The sequence below is a fragment of the Elephantulus edwardii genome, unplaced genomic scaffold (assembly GCF_000299155.1).
Source record: "Elephantulus edwardii isolate Elephantulus edwardi_28Jun2011 unplaced genomic scaffold, EleEdw1.0 scaffold00436, whole genome shotgun sequence".
Classification (NCBI taxonomy): Eukaryota; Metazoa; Chordata; class Mammalia; order Macroscelidea; family Macroscelididae; genus Elephantulus; species Elephantulus edwardii.
This window is the reverse complement of record NW_006400186.1, coordinates 66,140-84,767: the sequence shown is the minus strand read 5'-3', so window position 1 is coordinate 84,767 and position 18,628 is coordinate 66,140. Positions and strand designations below refer to the sequence as shown.

The 18,628-nt window shown below is 51.9% G+C and overlaps 1 protein-coding gene across 1 annotated transcript; it reads right to left on the bottom strand.

Annotated features, from left to right (window-relative positions):
* Positions 1 to 5,710: 5,710 nt before the first annotated feature.
* INHBB (inhibin, beta B) lies at positions 5,711 to 9,290 on the bottom strand. The gene is made up of 2 exons (XM_006902655.1): positions 8,855 to 9,290; positions 5,711 to 6,486 (listed from the first exon to the last, which is right to left on the bottom strand). Exons 1-2 carry the CDS (start codon positions 9,288 to 9,290, stop codon positions 5,711 to 5,713), a joined length of 1,212 nt encoding a protein of 403 aa, XP_006902717.1.
* Between the last annotated feature and the right edge of the window lie 9,338 nt (positions 9,291 to 18,628).

The following is an 18,628-nucleotide window of genomic DNA, read 5'->3' as shown; positions in this document are numbered from 1 at the left end:
ATTCCTTCTCTGTCTTTCTTTGCCTAGGAGGGAGGGTTCAGACCACTATCCTTGAAATCTCACTTGGCCCATGTGCGTTTTCTCAGTAGGTCCATGCCCTAATTAGATTTCTCAAGGTCAGTGGTGACTCCAGTTCCCCATTCTTGCCCTTGAAGTGGCCATCCAAGAGGTACAGGTAGAGAATATGGGCTCTTAAATGCTTCCTACAGGAGGAGGAGGAAGAAGGAGGAGGAGGAAGAGGAGAGGAGGAGGAGAAAAGGAGGAGGAGGAGGAGCACCTGGGGACCAGCTGAAGGCCTGTGAAAGGCATCCTGCACAATCCCACACTCCCAGGCCCCTGTGCTCACAGCAGCTCTCTTGAGAAGTCTGAAGTAAAGGAAGAATCCATACGGTCACAGACACAGCTTCTCTCCTGGAATGAGGTGTCAAGCAAGATCTTCCGTGAGCTCACCTTCTTCATGGGTGACGAAAGCTCTTGCTGCCCAAAAAGAAGGCTATGAAGACAAGTGTCAAGGTGCCACAGCACACTTACTAATGGAAGCATGTTCTCAGCCAGGGAAGCTGATGCCAGTCATCGCCTCTAGGAATACTCAGTGAGTGAATAGCTGAGGCTGAATAAAAAAGAGCCTTCTGGAGCAAAGGTGGGGTTCTGCCAAGTCTCCCGCACACTCCCTAACAGAGAGAACATGCTGGAAAATAGCAACATTCTACACGGCACCTGAACCTGTTCTGAATGTGTTAATGCCATCGTTGATGCCATTTTACAAATGACATGATATCTGGGCCTCTCTGGGATCCTAAAACAAGCAGGTTCCCAGTATGGTGTCCCTGCACAAAGTGGATACTTCCTCCCCAGCCAGTGCCCCACAGGGCTGTCTCCTGCTCCTGCCCTGCAGTCTGAACTCACTGGGCGGGCAAAGAGCCTCTCCCTTCTGGACAGTCACTCCAAAATCTCTCAGCCAGCAAACCTCAGCTAGGAGGGAGGTGTAGAGAAGGGAAGGTGGAAGGTGGTGGAAGGAGAGGGACATGCCCCCTTGGCTGTGACAGGCTCTGAGACCAGGCCCCTGAGCTCAAACTCCAGCTCTGTTAGCATGAGCTGTGCCCCCTTAGCTGCCCTGCTCAGTTTTCTCACCCTTTAATAGGGGAGCAAAACCTATCCTCCCCTTCTAGGTGCTGTGAGTTTGGCTGTGAGGTAATCTGTGAGCTTTCAGCACTTATCAGCAGGCACCCGAGAATTGCTGTAGAATGGCTGAACAACCTTCCCACCTTGAAGTGCTGAGTAGAGGCTGCATGAAGCCTGTGAGGACCCAGAGGAGAACCCTTGGCCCACCTGCTCTGCCTCCAGTTCTGCCATTCACAATCTGTGGTCAAAGCAGGTCTGCAAGGCCAGGAGCCACAGCAAGGACACCAAAGTCCACACACTGACACACATACAGCCCCCAGTGCCATCCATCCAACACCTGCCAGGCCCCAGAACAAGGGCAGTTTCTGACCCAGCAGTGGCTCACTCTTAAAAGTGAAATTACACCAATCACAGAAATGCAAAGTGAGTCAAGGAAATTTTCCCTGGAGTAAGGAAATCAATATGGCAAGAGAAGCACACAATCAACCACGCAAACACACAGAGGTATCATCCCTCTCACCACCCACACTCAACCTCAGACATGCACAACCACTCACAACTCACAGCTTCACACACAGACCTGTGCAAAACCCACTCAACTCACACAGCCACACATGGAAACATGAAGAGGGAGAGTAAAAAGGGGTATGGGGAAAAGGGGAGAAGAGGAGAATTAGCAGGAAGGAAGGACAGGAGGGGGGAGGAAGAGGGGAAGAAAGGGAGACTAAGAGAGTAGAATAGGAAGAGAGAGACTAAGTGGGAGACTAGGAGGAGTATGGGGAGGGGAGGAGGGAAATTGGGAGGACAGGAAGGAGAGAGGAGCAATAGGAAGAGGGAAAGGATAGGAGAGGGTGAGACAGGAGAGAAGGATGGAGGGAGAAAAAAAGGCATGAAAAGGCATGAAGTAGTGTACTAGTTAAGAGGTGACAGAGCTGAATGGAGTAAGAACAGGAGGGAGGGACGGAGGGAGAGGAGCTGTGAGAATAGAGAGAAAGAGTTGGAAGAAGAGAAGAGAGGAGAGAGGGAGGACAGGAGGGAGAGAAGGGCGAAATTTGGCAGGGTGGGAAAGAGAAAATGACGATGAGAAGGAGGTCTGGGGGTGAGGAGGGAGCAAAGAGGGATGAAGAGAGAAAGATGAAGTTCTTGAAACCCAGCAGGAGGGTTTCAAAGGGGGCTGCTGGTTCTGTGGGCACTGCCTGCTCCCCAGAACTGGCAGTGTGGGCTCCAAGGCTGAAGTGCAGGACAGGAGTCCCCGAGGCCAGGCCCACCAGGAACATTAAGAAGGGCAATTAAAATGGGGCAAGAAAGCCTGAATGAGCAGAGGGAAGGGAGCACGTGAAGGTGTGCGGGGGGAGGGGGGGCTCAGAGGAAGGAGACCTTACTTCAGAGGAACTCTGTCTGTCCTTCTCACAGCCCTCCCTCCGAGTTGGGCACCAACCCCCACTATGACCACTTCTGGCTGCTTGATCCTGGAGCCTTTGGCTCCTCTTGAAGTAAGTCTGAGTGTGAAGGGGCCGCCAAGAGGGACCTCATGGGTGTTCAACATGTGAAAAACATGGGAAATCTCACACTACCCTATCTGGTGACCACCTGCACAATCCCTGGCCCAGAGGGACAGAGTGGGTTCGGCTGAGGGCCCAGAGCAACTAGAGCCCTCTACAGAGCAGGGGTATAGCTGGCCTGTGACCTACCTCCGAATGGCCATATTGGGCCTGCATTAGTGACATTTTCTACTTTAATTTTTATGTCTCAACTTTGCAGATCAGAAAATCCAGAAGTCTGGCAGAGCAGTGAGTTTTGAAAAAAATTTCAAGACTGGAAGGTGGGTCCCTCCACCATCTGACGTTTGGTTGCTCACCCTCCTGTCTCCCTGTGGCTGCTGAGATGAAGCTAGATTACTTCTGCATTCCCACTGACCCAAATGTGCCTAGTAATTTCTGTGGAGGCTGTGTCCTGAGACCAAAGGCCAGCCCCCTTAGGGCCGCAGGAGATGGCATGCACCCCGAGGTGGACAGGTGGAGCTGCCATATCTGGATTCAAATAACTAGGGTCCTGGTGCTGCATGTGAAACCTCGAGCTCCCAGCTCTGGGGCCCCATGCTCTTGAAATAAACGCTACACCAACCCCATCACTGGCTGTGGCTCCACGTGAACCACTGTGGACTACAGGGTCTTCTTTGTCTGATTTTGAACACAAATTGCCAGGCTTTTCTTCCTAATCTTATGTGGAAGCTGTGCTGGTATGTATTCATCATCACAGACATGCGCAGCCCCCACTGAGACAGATGGTGGCTGTGTATGCGGTGCCTTACTTGGGAGTCAAACCCAGACTTCCCACACGGTAGACAAGAGTTTTACACACACACAGAGTGAGCCCTCAGAGGTAAGGAGGACCTACACATGACCCCGCTTTAAAGAGCTCGCTCGAACTGCAGCCTCTAGTGAGTGGAGGAAAGCACACATCTCTTCAGGTGAGATTCAGGGCCTAACTTCCTCTATCAGAAAAGGACTTAACCAGCATTTTTTAAAGGCCTCAAATACATGAAGCCTTAGTAAAACATAATTAGTCTTGGGACTAGAAGGGTAAACAAATGTGTAATTCATGAATTTGCTAATTGTCCTTCATCTTGATCTCCTGCCATTCTCTTACAATCTCTGACTGACATACGTGCTCATGGCAAGGACGCAATGCTCGGAGCAAGCCTCAGAGCCGCCTGGTGCCAAAGCCTGGCACCTGGACTCGCTTCCCCCCACCCCTCCTCCCACCCAGCCCAGCCACCCCCGAGAAAACACAAGGCAAGAAGCCTGTGGTACTCCATCTTTTATTTTCTTAAACTGTACACAGATGTAAAATACTTTAACAGCAAGTCTATGGGGAAAATGGTTTGGCTTTAAATTATTATGAAACAGAACCTAAAGGGAGCTTTATTAAATAAACATAAAGTTGGAGATTTAAGGATACACACCTGTATTCTACCATTGCCATCTTCTTTCTACCTTCTAGGTGTGTAAGGATAGAAACGACAAATCAAACTAAATAAACAAAATCCATTTATACCCTGAAATGCTGGCAGGCCACTCGATGGGTGGTTCAGAACATCTACATCATAGAAGATGGCCTCACCATCTAGTGACAATTAAAACTGATCTGCTGGCCTCTTTGGTTCCGAAATTATGTACAATACATTTAACTGTATCCATTTTTTTTTGCTGCTATAAAAATAACTTTTTTCAAATGGCAGTTTCTGACTAATCATGCAACTAAATCAGTGCAAACATTAAAAGCAATCATTCGCTTAAAAAAGAAGCAAAGGATTTCATTTCAAGTATAAAAAATATAAAAAGAGTCATACGAGTCCAATTTCATCTAGTGCGGGTCAAGCCTTTAAATTGCATAGTTCACGTGACACTCGGGTCTGGAGGGTGAGCACCCTTCATGCTCTGCCCAGGGCCACTCTGGACACATGGAGATCGCCAAGTGCTGTATCATGTGCATGCGGGCAGGTCTACAAGTGCTACGTGGGGCAGGCAAGGCCAAGTCCGTGGCTGGCCTTGGGGGCATGGGTTAGGAAACTTTTGTCAAATGGGTAAGAGCCTTCCCCCATCTTTGCAAGGAGAGCTAAGTTGTTCCCCTCCCCTGCTCTCTGTGAGGGGGCACCCAGAGTATTTCCAGAAGGCATCCTTCTACCATATCCTCTCTTGGGCTCATTCCCATCCATCCCACCCTGTCCTAGATGTCCCCAGTGGAGGACATTGATTGCAACTTATTTTTCCATTTAGAATAATTAGATTTTTAACTTAAAGGTCATACCTGGTAGAAAAGCCCCCTTTCCATTATACAACTGGCACAAATGGCCTGTCAATTGCTTGTTAAAGCATCAAGTAAAAAACTCTCTCCTTTCCTCCCTCCCCACCCTAAAAATCAAACATACTAAGTAATATCAGGGACCCAAGTGACCAACAGTCCAAAGGCCACCGCCCTTGCTCTATAGTTGTGGCAGGCGGGTCCGTCCCTTCCTGCTCTGGTCCCCTCCGTGAAGCTCGCTTTTCTTGCAGCATGAAGGACTGTGGGCAGGGGCAGACCAGCTGGCCTCACTCTAGCAAAGGAGCAGTGTGGCCCTGGGCCTGCCCCTCACTCCCTGCCCGGCTCTCTCACTCGTGTGTGTGTGTGTGTGTGTGTGTGTGTGTGTGTTTCTCTGTCTTTGTGCTTTTATGTGCACTTAGAAGGCGCAATTCAGAGTGGCCGGGCCAGCTGGTGGGGATGGTGACTGTTCACCCCATTCTCTCAAACTGACAGGCATTTGTAGATGAGCTGTCATTTGTCACTACATCCATGTGCTGGTATCTTGGAGCCTGCGGTGTGTGTGGCAGGATGCATGTTACGTGTGCATGTTGCAGTTCATGTCCATCGAGGGTCCTCACTCTGCTATGACCAGTGGTTCTATGTAGTAGAAATTATGTCAGGCCTCCCCTGCCACCATCTCTACAGCCCAACAGGAGGGGTTGCACTCAGCCCCCCACGCACCCCCTGTACCCAAAGGGGTTGAGTAGAGGCCATTGGGGACCATCCTCCATGTCCCTGCTGGCTGTCAGGCACAGCCGCACTCCTCCACAATCATGTTGGGGACGTCCCTCTTCACAATGTTATACTCATCATCGAAGTAGAGCATGGACATGGTGCTGAGCTTGGTTGGGATGCAGCAAGAGTTCACCATGCTGGGGTTCAGGCCCCGCATGCGGTATTGATTCACCACTGCAGTGTGGAAGGAGGAAGCGGAGCCAGGGACTCCTGCCAGGTAAGCCGGGCAGCTGCCCTCACAGTAGTTCCCATAGTAGCCGGTGGGCGCGATGATCCAGTCATTCCACCCAATGACACGGAAGTCAATGTAGAACTGCTGCCTGCAGCAGAGACTCGTGTGGCCATCACACTCCAGGCCCCGCTTCCTGATGCGGTGTCTACTGTCGCCCAGCCGCGCCTGCACCACGACAAAGGGTCGGTGGGACTCCTCAGTGGGGTCCACAAACACTGGCACCACAGCCAGCTCCTGGCAGCCCTCACACTGCACGTCCAGGCTAAGCCTTCGTTCACCGTGCTCAAACAGGGCCTGGATGGCCTCAGTGAGCGGGAAGGTATGCCAGCCCCCGCGCCGCAGCTCCACCTTCTTCTCCACCATGCTCCACCTGTCCCCGTGTCCCTGCTGCTGGAAGGACACCTTCACTCGCACCTTCCGGCGGTTGCCCTTCTCCAGGACGTAAGGCAGCAGTTTCAGGTAGAGCCACAGACTGGCCTGGACCACAAACAGATTCTGGTTGCCCTCATTGGAGATGAAGAAGTAGAGGCGGACTCGGGAGGAGGCGAGGCCATCTGCAGAAAAGGGAGAGCAGTCCAGTTAACTCAAGGGGGGAGGGGGCAGAAAGGATGGGGACACTGACAGTAAAATGCTGGGATGTGAACTCTCCACACACCTGGAAAGCCAAAAGTGCTGTTTGTGGGGCCAAAACTTCTGCCTACAACCTGGGAGGGGCAGAGAAAGCGAGTTTCCACTAAAGAAACTTCACCAGGTTGGAACTAGAAGGTTGTGGCCTATGAACTTCTGCCTCACCTTCCCCAGGCCTGGGCCCCTGCAGGCAGGCCATCAGGCCTCCAAGATCAACAGAAGGATTTGTCTGGAGGCCAAGATCTTAACAAGTTCTTATGGGTATATGGGATCTGAAAAGCCAGGCCAGGGCGGCACCAAAGATTTGGGGGTGGGTGCTTCAGATGTTTTAGTGTGTTGGGGTGTTGTGTGTGGTTTGTTGTGTTTTTTTTAACTTAACTTAGGGCATTGCAAAATCAAGCTGAACTACCTACTGCCTCTTTGCCATGTTTACCTAAGTATGATCTGATTCAACCCCCAGTGAAACCTGCACTGCAAACAAGCCAGCTCTTCTCAGGTTTCCAACACAGGAGCGTGGGCTCTGCAGGCTGAAAGTACAGCCCTCACTCCTGAGTAGTTCTCCAAGGCATAAAACACACAGCCTTGAACCTTGAGATCCAAACTTTCTGCAGACCCTGGCACCCTGTTGTGGCACATGCAGAGCCACCAAGGAAAATTGTCTGCCTGCTCCTGACTGTTCACAGTTCAGGTCACCAGTAGGGCGGCTGTACTAGAGCCAATGTCTCTCTCCCGCGCTACATTCCAATGACCTTCCCTCTGACAATCTCTACTCTTTTTTTCTGTTCTGCAGGAAGAACAAATGTGGTGATTGTGTGGACAGGGCTGGTTTTATCAAACCTCTCATCACTGCCCCCCAGGCCCTTCCTCAGGCCTCCCTGGCGCCCCTAATAATACAGACACCTGACTTTGAAATGGGAAAAACTGCAGCCTTAAAAGCTAGTCCTGGACTAGCCGCCTGTGACCTGAATCTGTTATTTATAAGTCAAAGAGCTACCACCGCAAAAACGGACCAGAAATATAACAGCCCCCGCTGTCATTTTGTGCCACCAGGACCAAAAGGCCCTCCTCGACCTTCTAGAATCACGTATCTCCCCGAGCCCCTGAGCACCTTTTTATGCGAGCCTCTGACTCCGGCTGACAGCTAAGCCCGCAGCAGCAGCACATTTCTTTCTCTGCACAAACCAACCCGATTGTCTGCTTTTCTCCACACTCGGCCATGCAAAACTTTTCATCCCTTTTCATGGCCAGGAGGCTGAGGCGCTATCTGCTGCTGCCTGGGTGGGGGGAATGACGGGGGAGGGGGGGAGGACGGGAGGGTGCGAGGGGTGGTGAAGGATGGGGGGCATTAATAGCTAGGGACACAACAGCCCTCTAGCTCTCAGCCCCCACCCCCTGCTGCACAGCGGCTTCCCAGGAGACAGGCCCTGCAGTCCCCAGCCCAAATGGAGCTGAGCTCTGGGCACAAAAGCCAGCCTGGCTCATTCAAGTCCTGAAAAGGACAGCAGCATTTCCAGTGGGGCACACTTTCCTCCTTCTTTTAAAGTTCCCAAAGATATTTTTTTCCTCCCTGATTTTTATATTTAGACACTGGTAGAGATCTACAGTCTGGAGAAGAGGGGGGTGTCCCGGAAAGGACTGAAACTCTTTGTTAACTAAGAACCCAGAGGCTACCACGGCTGTCAGCGGGTCCGGTCAAGAGGCACTGAGCTGGCCTTGAGTACGTCTTTCTCTGCGTAGAAGATGGAACCTGTTGAAAAGTCGGCCTGCCTTCCGCCCATTCCGGTGCCCACACAATCGGAAGAGAGGTTGCCTAGCTCTTCCCAGCGAGGCTTCAGCAATCCTGGCAAGCCCATGCCACCCGGAGATGCAAGCGGCCCCAGGGGCCTCTCCGAAAGCAGGCGAGCGGGAGCGCGCGCGCACACACACACACACACACAGAGAGAGAACTCTGGCCCACGTATATCAACAAGCACACACATCTCCATCCATACTGCTAGGCACACACTCCGTCCGTGGGAAACAAAAACATTAAGCAATAACCAAGCCAGTGCCTGCGGAGCCAGGGCCAGGGAGACAGGAGCCCAGGCGCTGGGGCAGAGGGCAGGCGTGCGGTGAAGGGGCTGAGAGATGTCTGCACCCTGAAGTGCCGCCGCAGGGACAGGGTCGAGTGGACCGGGCAGAAGTAGCGTCACCCCCAGGGCGCGCTGGCGGAGGTGGCGGAGGCTCCCACAGGCAAACAGAGAAGGGGCTGGGGGCGGGCACACGGACCATCATGGGCACCGAGGCCGAACCCACCTGTCTCAGCAAAGCTGATGATTTCGGACATGCGCTCTTGGCCGTCGGCGGCTGGGCTGGCGTGGCCGTCGAGATGCGGGATCTCCACGCGGCCGTCCTCGCGTACCTTGCCCGCGTGCAGCTTGCGCAGGGCCGTGACCATGGCGGCCTTCGGCACGGCGTGCGTGATGTTGGGCCGGCCCCGCATCTGCAGGCGGCTCAGGATGTGCCGCTTCACCGCCTCCAGGAAGTCGCTGTCCACCCGGCCCGGCTCCTCCGGCCGCCGGAAGCCACCGCACGACGTGCAGGTGTCCTGCGAGCCTCCCCGTGCTCCCGGCGGCGGCGCAGCGGGCGACGGTGGGGGTGTGGGCGAACCCCAGGCTTCGGGTCCCAGCCAGCCGGCCGCCAGCAGCAGAAGGCAGGCGGCCCCCAGCGCCCGGCCGGGCAGCCCGTCCATGGTGCGCCGCTGGAGACTAGGACGCCCGCCGCGAGGCGAGCTGAGCACAGGGCTGGGCTCCGGGCGCGTTGCCCGCCCCGCCTCTGCCCGCCCGCCGGGAGGCCGCCGCTGGCTCGCAAGGGAGGAGGCCGGCCGGGCCGCTGGGCTTTCCGCGCGCGGACGAGGGGCGCCCGGGGCCGCTGGGGCCGGAGAGGCGCACTGGTTGCAACAGCAGCAGCGGACGGATCGCCGAGCTAGCAGGTCACTCTCGCACGGGCGTCTCAGGGCGCGTCGGCGTCTGCAGTCTTCTCCCCATCCTCTGCGTCCGGGCCCCCCGCAGACCCCGCTCTGGTGTGGCGAAAGCAGCGGCAGCCGGCCGCTGGACCCGGAAGGTGGCGAAACGGCCGGCCAAGGCAACTTGATGGAGACGAAAGGCGAGGGCACCGAAGCTCCGGAACGGAGCCCAGGCGCGGCTTGGCGCGGCGCTGCGGCGGGCGCTGCGGCGGGGCCCCGCGCTGGCACCTGAGCCCGGCCTTGGCCGCCTCACGCCAAGAAAGGGCCGGCAGCAGCAAGCAGGTCGTCCTCGGTGAGGCCCGGCGGGGCGAGGAGCGCCCCGCCCCACGAGCCCTCAGAGATGGAGCCGAGCAGGCCCTGCGGTCTTCTGGGCGCGGCACCAGCCAAAGTTCTCTCCAGGCTCCCGGGGCGCCGCATCCGCGGGCGGGCGGGCGGGCTGCGCGCTGCGCTTCGCGGGGGCCTCTACTCCGGCGCCTCCTCTGGCCACACTCGTCCGCTGCCTGTGCCGGGCGACTGGGCACGGGGCGCCGGGCGAGGACGGCGAGGCGGCAGCAGGCCCTTCTCGCGGTCTCCCTCGGTCTCTCGCGGCGGCGGGATGGGCTCGAGCGCTGAAAAGTCTGGCAGAGCCTCCGGTGTGGTGACCTCGCTCGCGCTCGCACCGGCACCAGCCGCAGAGCGGCCGAGAGCGGGCCGGTGGCGCCGCGTCCCCGCGCCCAGCCGCGGCCCCGAGCGCAGTGCCCGCCGACGAGTTCTTCTTTTTGCTCTCTCTTCTTCTATTCTCCCCGATTTTTCTCCCTTGGGGGGAAAAAAAAGCCGCACAATCTCCGTATGTGCGCGCGCGTGGAGGAAGGCGGGGGACGAGGCTGGTCCTGGCCGTGCGGGAGGAGATGGCCCGCGCCTCCCGCTCGCCAGAGGGAGGAGGGGCGGATCTGTTCAGGTCGGTGCGCTCCCCCCGCCCCCCCTCTCTGTGCTTGGGGAAGGAGGGGCGAGCCAGCCCTCCTCCCCACCCCCCCACACCCCCACACCCCACTCTCGGGACACTTTGGCTGCCCAGAAACTTTCCCACCACGTGCGCGCCCGGGACCCTCGCCCAGCCAGGAGGCTGGCGGCACCGACGGACTCCGGGCGAAGGACGCGAGGGTTCGCCTCTGACCGCAGCCGCCCCCTCCTCGCTCGCGCAGGCCTGGTCCCCGTCCCGGCCACCTCCGCCACCGCCTGGAACCGCAACTCTGCGCACCAAGCCCCGGACTCGCGGGGCGCTCCCTCCGCGGACGGGAAGACAAGGGCCCCGGACCCCTGTCTTCTAGGCACTCCCTCCCGGGATCCTCTCCCAGCGAACGCCGCTCCCAGGCTGCAGTGCCCTCTCCCAGCGCCCAGAGCCTCCCGGTGGCTGGCGCGTTGGGCAAAGCGTGGGGCCCGCAGGCTGAGGGCAGGAGGGGCGGCCGCTGGAGGCCTGCTTGCTCCTGCCTCCGCAGCGCCCGGGGCTCCAGGGGACTTCCAGGTTGAGCTGCAGTGGAAAACTCTCTGGCCTGGGGCTGTAAACCCCAGAACTGTCTGGGTTCTCCAGCACACACAAACCTCAAGTAACTAACTTTGATCTCTCTCAGCAAAACCTCGTTACAGGCTCCATTTGTTACACTGTCGATTTGTAGAGGTGTGCCCTTGAGCTGAGTCCTCACCCCTCATCTTTCTTATAGGAAGTGGTACTCATGCAGGTGGAGTCTCAAATGAGGCATCTGGGTCACTTACCGATCAGAACCCAGTAAGGGGGATCACCACCAGCCTGCCGCACTGATCGCTGTCAATGCAGACACAATTCCTAGCCCTTACACAACCCCAATACATAATACTTCTGTCTTCCTGTCCCCATCTGGGTCCAGTGTTTGGAGGGACCTGTGGTTGGAGTCGCAGGACCTGGTTCATGGCTAAGAACATGCCCCCATCCCCTCTCTTGCTGTGGACCTCCACCCACGACGGCACCCACGACCGCCAGCCCTGAAACTGCAGGCACGGGCTAAGTGGAAGTCATTCCAAAATTCCTATTACGTCAGTGGACCTAGGAGTGCCTAGGCCTGGAGAGGGACCTCCAGCTCGTGACCTTCCTCCCGCATTGAGTGTCCACCAAACTCACCGAGACCAGAACCTACCTCGGCCTCAGCCTCAGCCTCAGCCTCAGCCTACATGGAGCAGCCAAGTCTGGAGGCGGAGCGCCCCCTCCCTCCCAGTCGGAGGAAGCGATCCGAAGGTGCTCTAGCAAAATCTTGCACGCGGGAAGTCAGAATCAGAGGTCCTGCTGGGTCTTTGAGATGCAAGCCCTCTACCTCCCAAGCGAGCGCCATCCCAAGGTACTACACTGCCCACTTAGGTTTCCAAACTCGGCTTGATCCTGGGTCTGCAAACTGGGAAAAGTGCTTCTGCCTGCTGCACGCTGGGGCCTGGGTGCAATGGGGCCCACCACAAAGCTTTTTCTAGAATCTTCCCACCAACCTCTTGAGCAGTAGTTCTCCCTTTCTGTCCACAGCCACTTGGCAAAGTCATTTTTCAATTCTCACCCCCTGTCTCCCCTCCTTAGTGAAGCTCCTAGCCCACACCCTTTTGTACCCCAATTGTTACCTGCCTTATGAGACCCTGCTCTCTGTCACTTGGGTTCCTGGAGAAACCCAGGCCTCATGTGTCTCCCTAGCCAGGGGAAGCTTAGTGAACGCTTGAATGAGAGAGGGATTTAACAGCCCCACTTGCCAGCAGCACCCTAACAGTAGTGTTTCTGGCCTGTGGCTCCAGCCCTGCTTGCTGCAGTCCTACGTGGGCTCAGAAGGGACTGAGTTGGGGAAGACCCTCCCCAGCCAAGTGTAGCACCCTGCTGGTTGACTCTGACTAGGGTCAGGCAAGAACTACCTTCACTGGTGGGGGATGGGACAGGGAGATTGAACGAATGGTCAACACTTTGCTCCTCTGGTGAAGGGGCTGCCAGCCCGCTGCTGGTCATCTGCTGGGAGGGAACTGGGTCAAGCGGTAGTCAGAAACCATCTGCTCGAGAAGCTGGGATTATCCCGCCCTCTGCTGATCCCCCTGCCCGCAGGAGCCAAGGGTGTAAATTGAGTTCTTCCACATCACCTTGTGCTTTCTGAGGGAGGGCATCTCCCCTACCCTAGGAGCCAGAACCTGCTCCTGGGGCTTCACAGCCTTATTTATCTCTGGGCACAGCTCTCTGTCCATTAGTGACCTCAGCCTCCAGAATCTGCCAGGAGTGTAATGGCACCTGTCACTTCTGAATACAATAATGCACATCAGTGTTGTTACCAAAGCCTTCAGGCAGGGCTGCAAGACCAACAGCCCCCACTTAGGATGCTGGATTCCTGCCACCATCCAGGGGTTGGTCCAACCGGGAGGGAGAGACCAACACATGGTGAGGTTATGGATTCAGGCGCCAGAGGGGAGTTCTCTCTGGAAACATACATTCACAACAGTTTTATGCAGAGTTTATCATTGGCAACTTGGAGTGGATTAAAACATCAGAAAATGATTCATCAAACCATGAAGACTGGTGCTTTCAAAGCTTGCTTGCAAAAAAGAACTAAGAACCTGCGTGCACTTGCTGGCTGGTTGGCCCCTGCAGGATTTAGGTGTGAAGAGAAGATCTTCCTTCTTTGAGTGGTGGAAACTGTTCGCCCAAACACCCACAAAGATCTAGAGTTCTGCTCCAAAATCAGCCACTGGGTGTTCTATGCAGCACGTTTCTGCTCTGGCACATGAGCTTACCATGAATTGGAGCCAATTGAAAGGCAACTGATCTGGTTTTTATTTACATCAGTGGGCTAAAAAAAAAATAAAAATAAAAGGAGCTCAATTAGGCCAGACTCAGTGTCCCTCCTAGCCAGAGACCCAGGGGCAGAATATGGGCAGCCCAGGCCTGGGTGCACAGGAAGCAAGGGTACCATTCTAAAAGCTAAGTTACCTACGTGGAGTCCCTGGAATGCTTCAAAATCTCTTCAGAGCTTGGAGGTCTTGAGTCAAGTCCTAGCAGGGCATGGAGAGGAGATGATGCTATTTTCATCAGAGAGCCCATATTTCTCACGAGGACAGTAGAGATGCCCTTGGTCACTGAGGCCCTCAACAGGTAGGAGCTGGCGGTACTCTTACATCCCTTCATGGCCTCAGCAAGTAGTGTGGGTGGTGGCCATCTCTGGCAACTTTTACACTCCCCTTCTGTAGTTCACCAACACCGAGCACAATGCATGACTCAATGAAGGCTTATTAGCAGATTCACCAGCAGTGGCACAATCAAGCACTTCACTCCTGGCCAAACTGTTTATGCTCAAACCTACCAACAGACACCCTAACAAAGTGCTGATTTACCTTGAAAACTCACCACATTGACAACCCTGTGGAGTTTTGCACGAACAGAACTATTTTGAATCAGAATAGACTTGACGTGGGTAAAGAAGATGAGGAATGAGCCAGGACTTGACCAAAATCCAATGGCTCAGCAGTGGGCCTGGGACTCAAGAACAGAGGCCACCCTTTGTGTGCCCCCTGCAGGCTGATCCCCTCCTTGTCTGTCCCACTCCATAGGCTAACCCAGGCTCTAACACAAAGCCATTTTGTGGGGCTTCTCTTTAGGAGAATCATTCTTGAACTGACTCACTCAATCCTCCTCCCACCCCAAATGCTATAGTTTGTTAACAGGAGTCATGCAAATAACTGTGTACTGGATCTATAAGACTATAGAATGATGGAGCTGGGGAGTGGGGTGGCAGGGAGTCGGGGGAACTCTCCACTTGCCTGAGCAAGGACTAAAGCTGCCTCAAGGCTGCACATGGCAGCAGGCCAGTGAAGAAAAATGCCCAAGTTGGTATATTTCTGGGGGGGGGGGAATTGAGGTACTAAATACAGTAGTTTGTTAGCTGCCTGCTTCAGATTGCTAAATAAATTATTCCTAGCATAGATTCCTTCCCACTGATTCAATAAGTATACTGAACTAGGTCTGGAGATGTGGGAATACATACCATAGTCTCCAACCCTCACATGCTGAGGTCTATTGGGCAGAAATATTTATTGAGAGGAACATTCCCAGCTCAAGAACTAGGTGGCGGAAATGCAGTAGGATAAGAAGAAACACCCACTTTCCCCAGAAAGAGGCAGGATTTGTGATGAGTCTTATCTGTAGCACAAGAGAGGAAGGCAAGGAGAGTCATGTGATAAAGAGCATTAGAGCAGAGTAGAGCAGTGAAAAAAGGGTAAGTGCATTGTTGCTACACCATAGAAAAAGAAAGGAGGGTGTTAAGGCTTGGAGGGCATGAGAGAGACAGACCAATGTGGAGAAAGTAAAGCCAAATGATGATGATGATGATGATGATGATGATGATGATGACAATGAGTGCCAAAGGCAAGAAAAGAATTGCACTCCTTCCAGTAGGTCACTAGGTCTGGCCAGATAATGGACAATGGGAGGATGGAGGATCAGTGAAAGAGAGGGAGATAGATTGAGACAATGAGTGCATCAATGGGCTCAAGTGTGCCAAAGATAATTAAGATGACACAAAACAGGACAGGGTTCAGGTGTATTGTTCATAAAGTCGCTATGAGTTGTGCTCAACTCTTTGGCCTCTAACAACAGCAACAACACCCCTTTTCTTTGATGTGAGTCACTAGACATAGTTTTCAGATGGCTACATATAGCTGATAGCTTCGTGAGCTGGTCATTTCATAGTCTACAAAGGAAAAGTATTGTTAAGGTTTCTTTGATCCTGGGCTCCAAACATAACTCTGTTCACTATCGGACCACTTACGTTTAAGGCCCAACTCCTTTAAACAATATTAGTTGGTCTTCTGTGGCCCCTGAACTTCAGCTGTGGACTTTGGAATCTATCCCTTGAAGAACAATGTCTAGGGGAGCTCTGGTGTTCTAGTGGCAAGAAGCTGCACTGCAATACCAGAGGTATGCTGTTCAAATCCGCTAGATCCTCTGCTGGAGAAGGAGGGGCAATTTCCTCCTCTACCAGTCAGATCTACCTTGACAGTACACAAAATAATAATAAAATAAAATAAAAAATGTTTAAAAACACCCCAATGTCTGCCACCCTATGAGCCAACATCTAAAAGGAATGTCAAGTTAATTCGATAGCATTTCTTTTATTCTTATTATTTTATACTAATTTATTTACAAAGTTCATATACATTGTTTTTCACACCAGATCTTTCACATTTCCTTTACTCTCCCACCCATTAAATTGTGCAACCCTATGATTAACTTGCCTTCCAGCCAATCCTCACCCCTCTACTCCCCGCCCCCAATCCTTATACTCATTCTACACTAATGGTCTTAAACAGTATTTGTCCTTATGGGACTGAGTCAGTTCACTTAGCATAATGCTCTCAAGTCCCTCCCAAGTTAGGTAGTGATTTACAAAACCATTGCTTGCATGAATGTACCATAATCTCTCAATCCATTCGATTGTGATTGGACATTTAGGCTATTTCCATGTCTTAGAGTTCATACAGGGTTCACAAGTTAATGCAACCAAAATGTTAAAAGTTCAAGCCACCCTTTTTCAGAAAAAGGGCCTGGTGATCTACCTCTGAAAAATCAGCCACTGCAAATGCCATGGAGCATAGCACCACTCTAACACACGTGGAGCATAGCCCATCCTAAAGCCTTGGAGCACAGAACCCCTCCAACACACACAGGGCGTAGCACCTCTCCCACACACCTGGGGCATAGCATCTCTCCCACACATGTGGGGCATAGCACCCCTCCCACACACGTGAAGTTTAGCACCCCTCCACACACATGGTGCATAACACTCCTCCCACACACGTGGAGCATAGCACCCCTCCCACACATATGAGGCGTAGCACTTCTCCCACATTCATGGAGCATAGCACCACTCCCACACCTGAAGGTACCATGAATCTTGACGGTGCCATAAGTCAGAATCACATCAGTGACAAATGCTGCCAGTGTGTGAGGGGGACAGTCTGAGACCACAACATTGAAAAGATGGTAGAGTGGTTCTTCAAATCAGGATCAATTCAAGTACCTCACAACAAGAAGACTAAATACAGCAAGACATGCTTCATGCTTTTTCTTTTTCTGTCATGAAAATATATATTCCTTTTAAACAGTTCTCTCCTTCATCTGTTTCAGTGCAGTATACATTATTTATCCCCTTTTTTATTATGTTCCCCTCAACCCTGATGTCAGTACCATTTTACAAGAGTGGCACTATGCAGTTTTTGTCTTTTTGTGACTGAGATATTTCACTCAGCATAATGTCCTCCAGGGTCACCCATTTTGTATAAAATAGTTCATGAGTTCCTTGTTTTTCAGTCCAGAATAATATTCCATTGTGTGAATATACCACAGCTTCTCTAGCAATTCATTTGTTGATGGACATTTGGGTTGTTTCCAACTCTTTGTTGTTGTGAACAAAGCAGCAATTAACATGGGTGTGCACATATGTGCTTGAATGGCAGTTTTGGTTTCTTTACGGTATATTCCCAGTAGTGGAATTGCTAGGTCAAATGCTATTCTATTTCCAACTTTTTTAGAAAGCACCATACTGCCTTCCATAGTGGTTGCACCATTTTACATTCCCACCAAGAGTGAATAAGGGCCCCTGTTTTTCTATGACCTAACCAGCATTTGTTGTTTGCAGATTTGTTTAATTTTGCTATTCTTACTGGGATGAGAAGATAGCTCATAGTTGTTTTGATTTGCATCTCTCTTAGAACTAGAGATTTTGAACATTTCTTCATGAGTTTGTTTGCCATCTGAATGTCTTCCTTGGTGAAATTTCTGTTCATATCCTGTACCCATTTTGCAATTGGGTTTTTACCTTTATCTTGTATATTCTATAAATTCTAGGGTATAAGTCCCTTATCAGACATGTCATTGCCAAATATTTTTCCCAGTCTGTGGCTTCCATTTTTACCCTGTTGGAGAAGTTTTTGGATGTGCAAAGGGATTTAATTCTTAGAAGGCCCCATTCATCTATTTTATCCTCTCCTGTTCGTAGGTTTTTCAGGATGCTTGGAAGAGTGTTCATGGATTAGGATTGTGGATTAGGACTTCTAGAGTTCTACCAAGCTTTTCTCTAATGAAGTTTATGGTCCTCGGTTTTAGTCCTAGGTCCTTGACAAACCACTAGCAAAACTAAGGAAAATACACAAATAATCCAAATAAGAGGTGAAAAGAGCAACATCACAATAGAACAAACTAAAATAAACAGGCTAACATTGGGATATTATGAAATCTATACTCAAACAAATAGGAAAACCTAGAGGAAATGGACAAATACACTCACAACCTACATAAACTGACACAAACTGAAATTGAACACCTGTACAGACCCATTACAAAAGAAGAAATTGAAAGGTAATAAAACAAGTTCCAGATTAAAAAAAAAACAAACAAACCACCACCCCAACCCTGGACCAGATAGTTTTACAAGTGAATTTTATCAATATTCAGAGAAGAACTGTCACCAATTAAACATAAACTATTTCAGAAAACAGAAAAAGATAAAATTCTCCCAGACTCATTCTATGAAGCAAACATATCCTTGATACCAAAACCTGGTAAAGACACCACCAAAATAGAAAACTATAAGCCAATATCTCTCATAAACATATATGCAAAAATCCTGAATAAAATACATCAAGGAAGTCATTCACCATGACCAAGTGGGATTCAAAACAGGTACCCAAGGATGGTTCAACATAAGAAAAACAATCAATGTCATTCATCACATTAAAAAAGCAAAGAACAAGAACCACATGATCCTATCAATTGATGCAGAGAAGGCCTTTGAGAAAATCCAACACCATTTGCCGAATAAAACACTCTACAAAATAGAACTAGAGGGGAATTTCTTCAACATAGTAAAAAGTATATATGCAAACCCGAGAGCCAATCTCTCAATGGAAAGAGATTAAAGATATTCCTTTTGAGAACAGGAACAAGGCAAGGATGCGCACTATCACCTCTCCTATTCAATATTGTATTGGAGCGCAGGTGCAGTGAACGGTGGGAGTGGACTTGAATCGGGACACACCCCTGAATC